At 33.9% G+C, this 13,192-nt stretch overlaps 2 protein-coding genes across 2 annotated transcripts; one reads left to right on the forward strand and one right to left on the reverse strand.

Annotated features, from left to right (window-relative positions):
* Positions 1-5,985: 5,985 nt before the first annotated feature.
* LOC135848986 (T-cell immunomodulatory protein) lies at positions 5,986-8,814 on the reverse strand. Its single transcript, XM_065369103.1, has 2 exons — positions 8,595-8,814; positions 5,986-8,405 (listed from the first exon to the last, which is right to left on the reverse strand). The coding sequence occupies exon 2, from the start codon at positions 8,391-8,393 to the stop codon at positions 6,627-6,629; it is 1,767 nt and encodes a 588-aa protein (XP_065225175.1). The 5' UTR covers positions 8,394-8,405; positions 8,595-8,814; the 3' UTR covers positions 5,986-6,626.
* Positions 8,815-9,772: 958 nt separating this feature from the next.
* On the forward strand, positions 9,773-12,987 carry LOC135848987 (solute carrier family 35 member C2). Its single transcript, XM_065369104.1, has 8 exons — positions 9,773-9,987; positions 10,101-10,288; positions 10,357-10,571; positions 10,648-10,720; positions 10,802-10,920; positions 11,002-11,135; positions 11,203-11,363; positions 11,719-12,987. Exons 2-8 carry the CDS (start codon positions 10,127-10,129, stop codon positions 11,998-12,000), a joined length of 1,146 nt encoding a protein of 381 aa, XP_065225176.1. The 5' UTR covers positions 9,773-9,987; positions 10,101-10,126; the 3' UTR covers positions 12,001-12,987.
* The last annotated feature ends 205 nt before the right edge of the window (positions 12,988-13,192 follow it).

The following is a 13,192-nucleotide window of genomic DNA, read 5'->3' on the forward strand; positions in this document are numbered from 1 at the left end:
ATATGCGAGTGAGTAATAGAAAATTTGTCAACCGAGTTCGAGAAAATAATACAAATATCATTGGAATATCTTATTAGATGAGTCACAGTACACTGTAGGTACTCTAGGTAGGTAATCCATTTGCAGGATCATAAAGCTAGAATTGATGAAAGTATACAGTCTAGCTAAGATAAGCAAACTATAACCAGGGCCCATAAATGTCTGATATTTCGTAGGTACCTACGAGTAAGTACCTAAATTGAATTTCTAGTCTATCTAATTTTCAAAAACCACATTTAAACAGACCATAAGGTCTAACGTGAGTACATAAAATTGTATTAAAATTTTACCATCATCGAATAGGTAATAATTATTTCGGCTTACAACAAGTTTAACTATGTAGAGACGCATTTCACCGATGATTAATCGTACCATTTTTATATATTTTCGCAAAATTTGTGAATAAATTTCATTCGTGTTAATGTTCGTAAATGGAGATGGTAAAGTGAACGAATAATGGTAATATAAAAATAACATAAAGAAGCTATCAAATTAGCCCTGGCGCCATATTTTATAGTACGTTGAACGTGGGAAAAAATCGTTAAAGAGATGAGATTGAACCGTGGGCATTTTCGTAATTTAACTAATTGCATTATTTCTGGGATTCGTTTCGTTTAAGGGTTGACCGATAGAGGTAGAGTGTGAATTGGAATTATTGGAAAACATTACCTGGGTACATCTATAGTTCTAATACAGAGATTGGGCGATTCGAATCGCAAAAAAAAATGAAAAAATCGATTTCAAAAGATGAATTTCTGAATATTATGATAGGTACCTATATTTTTACCAAACAAAAACAAAGATGGCACGAAACAATTCAAAATAAACTGAGCATGATCAATCAAATGCACGTAGGTAATCAAAAATCAAAATCAATTTATTTTTGGGGTTTGACTAGCCGAGTTTTGATCATGATCAATTTTTGATCTGGAAGCCTGCTTTTTAGGCTAAAATTGACTCTATTGTTACGAACATCAAAAGATGACCCTTCATAATATGAAATTGGCGGTCGAAAATGAATCGATTTTTGGAATTCGATTAATCGATTTTCGATCATGGCCAATCTTTGATCAGGAAGTCTACGTTAGTGACTGAAATATTGATTTTCATTTCAAACATGATCAATCAATCGATCATATGGAATCAGAAATCACATGAGTAGGTTACTATAAAACGATTTTTAGAGTTCGATAGATCGATATTTAATTGGCAGGTCTGTTCATCATGATTACAATCCGACTATACTTTGTAAAAGTGGCTTCAGAAACGTGTTCAGGATTTAAAAAAGAAGTACCTATATTTATTTTGATACTCTATTAAGTACCATATTTTTGAAAATGATGAAATTTTTAGAGTTTGCGTGGCCTTCAAACTCTGAAAAATAAAATAAATATTTTTGAAGTTTGATATGAGGAAATATGCCTTCATCACGTAAGGGATGATTAATAAAAGCATCGTCGTAGTGATGAGTATAAGAAGCATCGCCGTAGCGAGGATTAAAATAACAACTCCCAAAGACTGCGCAAGTCTGGTAATGTGAGAACTTCTTCTAATACATTTTGATGACAATTCAATGTCATCAATAGCCGCGCATCGAACGATGCACCTACGACTATAAATTGAGCAACACAGCCACGAGCCGAACTAGTTGCAGTTGTAATCGCTGTATTTTCGGGCAAGTTGCATTCCCAAATGAGCTGCATCTCCTACTCGGTGGTCGCGAGACTACCGAGTAGTTACATCTAACATGATTTGAATTTAATTAGATCTCGTATTCGGCTAACGCGCGAGCTAGTTCTTGGTCTTAAAGTGTATTTATGTATGTTTGAAGCGGATGAGTTCCCTTTACTAGGACACTCATCTCCTATTTTTCCGATCTCACCCACTCCTATAGTGGTTAATATTATTTCGCTTCGTGATTGAAATTATCGATCGTAATTCTTCACGTTCTATATTGGGTATGTTTCCTATCCTGCCGGCCATCGGAACATACTTCTCGTCTGGAAAAGCACCCTCAGTAAAATAACCAATACCTGTCGACTGTGTCTAGTATTAGGGACACCCCGAAGAGACAGGAAAAGCGGACAGTTTGTGAACCTGATGAGTAAGTCATCAACATTAATAGCACATTTTCTAGGAAATGTGTACAGCTTCAATGGGTAAGAAATTACCAACCTCATGACCTATTAACGAATATTAATTATTACTTAATTTACTAACTCGAGTCTAAGGTAGTAAAATCATTTTATGCTCGTTTAACGTTTATAATATGTATTTTTATATTATTTCCGAGCAACAATAAATCATATTATCCTGTATGTATGCTTTTGATTGGTGATTGGAAATTATTTCTGTGAAAAGTGAGTAGTATGACTGAGACCTCTCCGATCTATTGAGCTAACCAGGCGAGGCAAATATTCACTACCTTAGGGAATATTTCTTGATTCAACTAAGTAGGTAGTAATTCTGATAAAATCTATCTATCCCAGTTATGATAAATCTCACTATATCAAGTTCACATTACCTTCAAATTACAAAATTTACAAACCAATTTTCGAAGTTTGAAATTGAATTTGAAATTTTTAAAATTTTTTCTCAATGATTGATTACAGTAAATAGGTAGGTACCTAAGTAAAATTTTAGATTTTTTTAAATATGTAGTTCAATCTTCAAATTCTATTTAAGGTATATCATTTTAAGCGTTATTCCTTTAATTATTCAAAATTTATCTTTTGAGGTTCTATTTATATTAATTTTATGGTGTCTCTAAATTACAATAATAGGTATGTATTTCAAATTATTTTTCGGAGTTTGAACCTGCCAACTACCTACATAGGGTAAATGTGCCTAAGTTTGCGCGCTTCCTAAGATTGCGCAGTGACGATTTCTCAGAACCAGTGAGAGTTACAACATTTGATACCGCCTTTACTTGAAAGAAAAATCAAAATGACCATACCTAACGATTTTTGGTGATGGTAGCACCAAGTGTTGCCAACTGACGAGCAAAAAACTTTTTTTTCAAAATTTTTTATAATTTTTCCAATAAAAGTGGCACGCGACAATTTTTATGGAAATGGCAGTAGAAATCTAAATAAGCTATTTTTAGATTCGTCATTGTCTGGGGATTATAACAAGCACATATTTCAAGTGTTTTCTGCTTTAATTAGGTTTCAATTTTTCAATTTTTAAAAAAACACCCCTGTGCCTAAGATTGCGATTTTTATTTTTTGCTACTTTTCTAGACTAATAATGATACTTTTTGAAATTTTCATTAAGAATTCAATTCATTTGAATGAAATGACACCTTATATACGTATATCGAGTTTACTCCTTGTCAAAAGCTAGGGAGAAATGGGTGTAATGCTGGAAATTCCAGATATGAGCGCATTTCCAGTGTGGTTCACTCAGAAGTTTCAAATCCACGTTCGTGTGAGACATTTTGTTTGCTTTCATCATAAATTAAACAATATTGACGAATTTCTATGTTTTTCACTGGTGCACAATCTTGGGAAGGTGAATGCGCAATCTTAGGAAGGCATATTCCTAAGTTTGCGCATTTGACTTTTTTTAGTTTTTGGTCAAAATATCAAAAACTAAATCGATTAAAAATTTTATTTCTGGCGCAAATCATAGCCAAATGTTTGAAGAACCTTCTGTACAAATTTCAATATTCTAGCTCCTTTTCATAAAAAGTAGTGACTGTTTGAAAATTAGGTGCGCAAACTTAGGCACATTTACCCTATGAAAAATCAAATTAGATAATTTTTGAATTTTTCATAACCTCCAAATTCAATCAATCAATCAATGTTTATTTAAATATTTCTAAAAATATTTCGAAATTATAAAATATCCCCCCCCCAATGCGAAAATTACGCGAAAGAAATTTTAAATCAATTTTCGAAGTTTACCTTGCGTCCGAACAATTCAAATTCATTTTCGAGTTTGTATAACCTCCAAATTATGAAATTTCAAATTTTTCAGAATTTGTAGGTAAGTATGGCCTTCAAATTACAAAATTTCAACTCAATTTTCAGACTTTGCATGGTCTTTAAACTATGAAAATTCAATATTTTTTTTCAAGTTTGCATGATTTCCGAAATATGAAGGTTCAAATTCTCAGAGTTTGCATTCCACCCAAATTACAAAATTTCAAATCAATTATTGGGGTTTGCCTTGCCTCCAAACTACTAAAGATTAAATTAATTTTTACCCTATAGTTTGCTTGGCCTATAAATTAAGAAATTTCAAATTAATTCCCAGAGTTGAAATGGCCTCTAAACTATGAAAAATGATGTCACATGACCTCAAAAAATTTCAAATCAAATTTTGGAGTAGGTATGCATCGAAATTTAAAATTGCTTTTTAAGCTAGCATAGCTTTCTAATTACAAAATTCATTTTGCATTTTGGAGCTTTGGAAAGTCGGACAAGCGGACAGATGACCTTGAGAGACCTGACAGGCCAGACAGGAGGACAAGCGACCTTGAGAAGCCATACAGACAAGTCAATGACCTTAAATGGCTAGACAGTTAGACAGTCCTCCAGACAGCATTGGGAGGCCAAACAGGTGGACAGACGATCATGAGAGGCTACACAAGTGGATCAGTGATCTTCCTTAGCTAGCAGACACACAGACAACCTTAAGATGAAAGATTGCCAGGTCAGTGGCCTTGAGAGGTCATTCAGAGGGGTCAATCACCTTCAAAGGTCAGCCATACAGGCAACCAGGTCAGTGACCTTGATGGGTCATTCAGAAGGGTCTGGGGTCAATGACCTTGTAGTGGGAGAAAATTACAAGCTTCTCCCTCCGCAACCTTCCAAAACCAGACAGACTGACTGACTGACTGATAGACAACCTTGAGAAGCCAGACAGACATGCAGACAACCTCAAGAAGAAAGACGATCAGGTCAGTGACCTTGAGGGGGGTCAATCAGAGGGGTCAACGACCTTAAGAAGACAGGCAGACAACCTTCAAAAGAAGCATCAAGTCAAGGTGATTCATTAAATATAAATAAGTGTTCAAAATTTAAAATTGAGCTTTCAGTATAAAATGGAGCATTGAAAATATTTAGTTAGGTAAGTACCTATGTAATACATATGAGGAGCTTGGTAACAAAGTTAGACAAACGCCACGGAGGGCGCATACGGAAAGGGACCTAACGACCAAAAAAAAAAAAAAAAAGTTCTCCGAAATTGTTGTAGGAACTCTGTAAAGGGTTCCTACAACAATTTCGGAGAACTTTTTTTTTTTTGGTCGTTAGGTCCCTTTCCGTATGCGCCCTCCGTGGCGTTTGTCTAACTTTGTCACCAAGCTCCTCATATAGATAGGTAGATATGTCATGAAACAAAAAAAGTTCGAGTTGAAAGAGTTACAGGCTCACATCAAAATAAAACAATTTGGGTTTCAATTTTCTCATTTTTGAATTTGGAAGAACTAATTTTTAAAATGAAATTGTGGAGATCACCCATTCACTAGTGTGCCTGATATCCTAGACATTAATACATATTTTCCCATTCACCAATTATATTTTTTTTAATTCCATTAAAATGTATAACTCTTTGAGCTCGTTGTGCTTTGCCACTCATAAAAAAGCTCTATAATTCGCAACATACGAACGCGAGAATGCGAGATAGGAATATTATGTTTGTTGCTGTCAGGTAGTAGTAGGTACGGTTATGTCAGCTGCAATGCTTCGTACTTGATATATTGTTAAAAATAGTTCGATGTTTTCAACTTATTTGTGGTGTACTTACACGAAGTTCAACAGCTTTCACTCTCTGGTAACGATTTCATTAATTTGTAAAACAAGGAATAAATTTAAAAGAGCATTTCGTTTTTCAACGATGAAAAAACTTCAATGATGGAAAATTAGAAAATTACCAACAAATTCTTCGAATTACCGACAGAAAATAATTTCGAAACAAACATACTGTACACAACGATGATACATGTACTTAGGCATTTATTTAATAAATACAAAAAAAAACATTCAGGTATTTTTACATCGCTTAAAATGTTATAAACATGTAACTCTTGAAAAAAAAAAATTAAAATGTATATCAACATCTATAATACAGAAATGGTCGTTTATTTTCGATTTAAATAACAAACAATCAAGAACGATGAAGAAAAAGAATAATAAAATAAAAATAAGAAGGAATGAAACTTCAATTTAACATTATGACTAGTTTTAAAACTAACAGGTAATCACATATGTATTTCAAACAAGGTAAGAAGAAAAATACAATCAGATGAAATCAATATTATATCATATATTGTGCTTGATCTCGTTCAAGAGAACCATAAATAAATGTCCATGAATTAAAACAATATTGAATTTAAAATGAGGGAAAATAATGAAATGTTCACTTTCAAACACGTGGATTTTCAAGAATGTAAATTTTTCAAAACACCGACGATATGTACTAGAAAATCATAAATGAAGCCAAACGAACTTGGTCATCGAGGGTTACATCAAATCGCAACGAAACACATACGGTAAGTACTTTTCGAACAATACTTGCATGCGCAAGAACAAGGTAAAAATTCGTATAAAACATTTAAAATATAAAATTATTCGGGAGAACTACATGGCATCGAAATGGAACCGATGAGCTTCTTGTAATCTTTCGATTCGATCTTCTTTTCTTTCCTTCCAATGTAACATGGCAATAATGCAACCGATAACGATACACGTACCAGTAAGAGCAACCACCGTTTGTAGAACAATTTTACTCGGGGTGACGAATAACTGAGCCGTCCATTGGCTCGGTTCACCTTTTGGGGCGACGATTAGCTGCGAATTTGGTATAATTTGATTCCACGTTCGAGATTTGTTGAATAAACTGATGGTTAGGTCTTCGATGAAATTAGGCGTACGACCGAGACCGAATATCGTATATGGAAGGTATAAAGCGAGATGAGCCGATTGAGGTAATTGAACGGCGACACCGGTTCGTGAAGTTCCATCTTGAGTAGTTGTTTTGTAGCGTATTTTTGGACCTGCTAGATTGCTTCCGAATACGTGTCGTTTTGTTCCCAATAGTGTAGGTGGTAGATCGATTTTATCGTTCGTTAAGCCGGTGATCACCATTACTTTGATGAAATTTGCGTCGTAGTCGAGATCATTTTTAAATGCTGACATGATTTTTTTATCTTTTTCTTGTTTAACGAATATTATATCCAAGATACCATCTTGCATGAAGTCATAAAAAATACCCATCACACTGTTAGTGCCGAAAGGTTCGAGCGCATTCCATTGTATCTCGAATGTTCGACTAATTTTGCAATTTTTGGAACAAGGGACATTTTCGAACAGAAATACTCCACGTTGATCCATATTTACAGCTTGAGCTAATGTAGCCAATATATCAACAAACCCATCGTTGTTGAAATCACCTGCATGTAATGTTAATGTATCCGGGAACGCTCCCATTCCAGGGAGAAGGAAAGCCCACTGATTTTTCGGACCCTTGAAGTTTACATTTAAATCGTGCCATTCACCATCTAGATACACAAGTAAGCTACTGTTGCGTCCATTAGTAACAGGAACAATTTGATTCAACTCATCAGCTGTTTCCAAATCCATAAATAAAGTTTGTCCAACTACACTAGAATCAACTGGGACTGATTTAATAGTATTATTATAATTGAAAGTTGATGCATCGTTGTCCCAAAGCCATACCTCAAATCCACATTTACTGGTCAAGTACAGATCAGGCCAATTATCTCCGTTAAGGTCCAAAAATGCGTGTGAATGAGGAGTTCTTAATTCGCACAAAGCAGTACTCGGTAATTTCAAAGGTATTTCTTGAGGACTAACTCTGGAGCTGTTGAATAACCAGAGAACTCGGCTTCCAGTTTTATTCACTCCAAACAAATCAGCCTTCATATTTTTGGAAAAATCGATGGCCAGAGGTTCATCCATTATTTGAAATAATGGTTCATCGATACATTCTAATGAGGTTACGTTTCCCCATGCAATATAGCCATTATTTAGAAAGCCGTTTGGAGGAATTGGCGTAGCAATCACCAGCATATCCATAAGGGCATCGCCATCGAAATCGCCTGGAACAACACTGACAACACGTTGTGAATAATTGCATACCAATCCAACAGAATTGAAATACGGTTCCTTTGTCGACCCTAACAGGATTTCTACCGAAGATCCTTTTTCATTTTTACGAATGACAAACAGATCAGTGAGTTCGTCCGAATTGAAATCTCCAAATGCTGCAGGTAAACCTACGCGTTTGGTTCCAAAAGCTAATCCTGTCAAATCGGTGCAATAATACGAAGAGATGAATAGAAACGATAATAATATTATCGAATACTGCAAATGTTTCTTCTTCATTTCAGCATCAGTCTGTAACAAAAAGAATACAGCTGTTACAATCAATTTTCAATCTAGCATGCAGAGTAACAATCGAGCAAATATATTACGATGAAAAGTATCTCATGAGTTAGTCACGTAGATGTTCTTCTAGATGAACTGCTGAGCAAGGCGCACAATAGAGACAGATTAAGTCATTTTGCAAAACAAGATAATGCTTACCAGTACAGTAGAGAAAATACGAAATCACTGGAATACGATTTACGAGTAATCCTTCGAAAGGCAATCATTCAAGGTAACTTTCAAGATCATTTACATAAGGATAGAATTATTTTTGAAACACATCACAACCAAAACTAACCACAACGTCGCAATTACAAAAAAAATGAGTAAGATGGAAAAATTTGGTTTCTTGAAAATTATTGATAAAGAATCCAAAAGTTCAACGTTGTATGATTTCAAGCTGGATGAACAAAAATAAACCAAGTGAAATTTTCAAGTTTGTCATCATTATAATGAAAAATTTCTTTCAACTTTTTTAATTATTTTTCAATTTGAGCAAAAATTTCAATATTTTGAAAAAAATAATGCAAAAATTGTTTTATCAAAATAAGTTTGAAATTAATTAATTAAATGATGAATCAAAAAATAAAAATAAAAATAGCTTTAATTAATTTGAATTTAATTTGAGCGAGTATTTTCTGAGCTAATGTTCTACAACACTGCTTTGGCGACATTAGCGTAAAGCTCTTTAATACAAGTATGGAAATCAGAGTTCAACGGGTACCCGGATAATCGGGTTTCCGGGTTTAACCCGGAAAGCAACCCGGTTACCCGGATACGGAACCGGGTAGTGAAAAACAATGAAAAATGCGACGTTGCCAAATCAAAGTGACGAAAAAAGTTCATCTTTATATAGCGATCCTAGCGATATAAAGATGAACTGCTCAAAATGACGTCATTTTCTAGAATTTTTCTACCCGGATAATGAACCGGGTAGACCCGGATAATTTTTGGATCCGGGTAATACCCGCGGATCCGGGTACCCGTTGAACTCTGATGGAAATAGATTATGCTCTTAAGAAAGTCTTAGCATTTTACGTATATATTACGTACTGCGCATGGCAGGTTGGTGTCGTCACGCGGTAGAGGTGGGTGGAGCAACCAATGGGGTGCAACGTTGTACGTAAACAGTTGATTTGATGCTTGCTCGCGCACTGCGCAGTACGTAAAACTTACGTAAAATCCTATGACTTTCTTAAGAGTATAATCTATTTCCATACTTGTATTAAAGAGCTTTACATTAGCGACTCTACAGCATGATCTCGAAACCAACTCAACGACGGAATCCTCAAAAAGTCTAAAAACGATTTTTATTTTTTTTTCAAACAGATGTTTTTGTTTTCGTTTATTTTCATCTACGTTGACGATTTTCATATCAAATTATTCGTTTTTCCATACATAATTAATTTGCATTTCACAGCCGGTTCATTCAGTCATTGCTGAGAATGATCCTCTTTAATTTATTCGCAGTTAAATTTCATTCCGAAATGAATTTTACTCCGTGTCTGTGTCGTACAACTTTGTAACATACGTTCTTCCACTCTTCCTTCAGGTAAACTACGATAATTTATTATCTACCTTCGTGAAAATTCAGCCTAAAATTCTAAAACCATATTGTAATACTTCTGTAGCAAATTTCATTCGCTCGCTTTGATTTTTTTTCAGATTGAACTTCGTACTTCGCTGGGTAAATGGCGAAAGTAATTTTGAAAAATTCAACAAGTAACAAGGATAACGCTAAATACGGCCAGAATGCAGAATGGTTAAAGTTAACAGTATCGACTAGTTTTATAATCTTCGTGTACTTCATATTTTCCATCGGTTTAACCTTCTATCAACGTTGGTTCCTGTTGGTATGTTCCCAAAACCATATGTTGAATCTATTACGTCTTCAACCACCTGATTCGATTATTTTCTGCAGAAATATAAACTTCCATTGACTGCTGTATCATGTCATCTCGTTATAAAGTATTTCCTAGCCGCCGTATTCCGGCGTATATTTCAATGTATCACCGGCAAGAAGAGAATATCGTTGAATTGGACGACGAATTTTACGAAACTGGCTCCTATAGGATTTGCCGGAGGAATGGACGTGGCGTTTTCTAATTGGGGATTGGAGCTTATAACTGTATCTTTGTAAGTGGTTTAAATTCAAAAGCTGGTCAAATTTTAATTTCGAAATGATCTGTTATATATTTTTTTCTTTTTTCAGATACACGATGACTAAATCTACTGCGATTGTTTTTATTCTACTATTCGCACTTATTTTTCGTCTGGAGAAAAAGGTATATTTTCAATGAGTTAAGCAGTATAGAAATGTTTCATCTTATTCGTGTTTTAATATTTTTAAAATTTCTCTTTTTCAGTCATGGGGCATATTTCTGATTGTATTTATGATTTCTGGAGGCTTATTTATGTTTACTTATAAATCTACCCAATTCAAACTAAGTGGTTTTTTACTTGTATTGTTGGCGTCTTTCATAAGGTAATGGAATTTTTTTTTCGATTTTAATTGAGATAAAATTTTACGATTGTGTTTTTAATGATAATTTACGATGCTTTACAGTGGTCTTCGTTGGACTTTGACTCAATTTGTCATGCAGCAGAGTAATTTAGGGTTACGAAATCCTATTGATATGATGTACCATATTCAACTGTGGATGTTCCTTTTAATTTGGCCTTTCTCAATTCTGATGGAAGGTAAAAATTGAAAAAATTAAATGTACCCGAAATATCGAACCATTTTCTGAGGTTTTTCATTTTACAGGTTCTTTAGTCGTTGATGAAATAAGCGTCAAAAAAAATACGTACGAGTTGGCTGTTCTCGTTATTAGCGGATCTTTGATAGCTTTTGCTTTAGAAGTCACTGAATTTTTAGTCGTATGGCATACATCTAGTTTAACATTCGCTGTCTCCGGTATTGTAAAAGTGAGTAGATCGTGTTCGTTTGTAATATGATAATCATTGCGTTGTCAACGTTTCGTGATATGTTTGAAATTGAAACAATAAAGTTATCGCGTAATTTTTTCGTGATCTGTCAAAACATGTGCGTGAAATTGACAAACATTAAGGTATTTCGAAATGTTTTATAAATTGTATACATAACAAACGCCAAAGTTTTCCCTTTTTTTTTCGTATCAATTTCCATGGGTTGGGTTTAAAAAAAAGGGAAAAGAATTTATTTATTTTGTGGATAAGTAATCTTTAAATAACATGATATTTTTTCCCATACATTTTCATTTTGAATTATCATAACTTGATTTATTTTTACTTTATCTTTCAGGAAGTCTGCACGGTTGTCTTAGCTGTAGAATGGAACGGTGACGCGATGACTCTAGTCAATTTTTTCGGACTATTATTATGCATAGGCGGCGTTATATGTCACGTAATTCATAAAGCGCAGAATGTCAAAGACGTCCATCAGAAAATAATAAACGACGAAGCTTCGGCTGTTTTCCTTCCAATTCCTAACGATTCTTCGGAAGAAGATATAGGCAATTTCGACGACGACTCTTCCACCGAAGTATTATTCAATGTTTTACAAATCGGAGAAAAGCCCAGATAGTCGACAGCGTAACAAATTCACAACGTCGATTACCAACAAGTCAAGCAAAAAGCGTTACCGATTGAAACGCCTTTCTCGTTATTCTGGGATCGTAAATTTCCGTGTTAATTCTAGTCATATGATAGATTATATACTATGTTTTTCTCATTGAGTACCTATTTGAACCGCTCGGGCGAGAGATTTTTCAATGCATTTATTTTCGATTTGCTAAATTTTCATTAGCGAGCGGTATTTCCTTGACGAGGAATTTCCTTATCGGGCGTAAACAAATTTCATTCCGAATAAAGTATTATTTTAACGGACCCTTTTCGTAATATAATTACTAATATAAAGAGATATATCATATCCGTTTCGAGATATCACATTTATACACTGTCTGTCGACCTTGAATATTTTATAACGTTATATCATTTTTTTGAGTAACGAAAATTTACACAATTTTCTGCGATCTGAAATACAACATTGTTACCACTTTACATTGGCGAAGTGCTGTAAAACGAGTACACTTAATTTATACATTCCATTTTTCTTTTCTTTTTTTCTAGTTTTTAACTATACTTACCTCACTTTATTCCGTATTTCGTTTTCTTCCATGAAATACAATGTATAATTATTGTTAGTCGATAATTTGTACAAGTTTTGTACTAAAAAGTTTACCAATTTCGTACTGGGCCTATGTTTATATTTTCATTTGTTGTGACCTTTTTTTTTATATACATATATATCCGTTGAAAAATTATGTGAACTGCTTTTTTTTTTAATATAGAGATCTCTTAGCAACGAAGTACGTTAATTTTTTTCACGTTATGTTCATGATCGTTTGTAATAAATCGTCTAAAAATATGATTTCTAATTTTCAGTTGTTATAAGATCACTTGAAAAAAGCACTTGCAACTAGTTACCTGAAAATACTTAAACCGATGTAAAACGTGTACATTTGTAGATTTTTTTAAGATGTCGAATACAAAATAAATTTTGCTCTAGGAATCGTTTTGTTTTTTTTTTGTAAATGAATTTTGTAACGTACGAATGAAAAATTGAATTCATTCCAGATTCAAATTTATTCATTTGTTACATATTTTATTTTGCTTTTTTCGATTTTGGTATACCTAATGTTTAAAAAATTTCTCTCAATCGACGCAGAAAGTTTTTCTAATATCGAGAACACAAGGAGTAAACACTGTTCAATAGA

The sequence above is a fragment of the Planococcus citri genome, chromosome 5 (genome assembly GCF_950023065.1).
Source record: "Planococcus citri chromosome 5, ihPlaCitr1.1, whole genome shotgun sequence".
Classification (NCBI taxonomy): Eukaryota; Metazoa; Arthropoda; class Insecta; order Hemiptera; family Pseudococcidae; genus Planococcus; species Planococcus citri.

Coding starts and splice junctions, on each gene's coding strand:
- LOC135848986 (XM_065369103.1), bottom strand. CDS start 8,393: ATGAAGAAGAAACATTTGCAGTATTCGATAATATTATTATCGTTTCTA.
- LOC135848987 (XM_065369104.1), top strand. CDS start 10,127: ATGGCGAAAGTAATTTTGAAAAATTCAACAAGTAACAAGGATAACGCT. Junction 10,289..10,356: donor ATCAACGTTGGTTCCTGTTG/GTATGTTCCCAA, acceptor TATTTTCTGCAG/AAATATAAACTTCCATTGAC. Junction 10,572..10,647: donor GAGCTTATAACTGTATCTTT/GTAAGTGGTTTA, acceptor TTCTTTTTTCAG/ATACACGATGACTAAATCTA.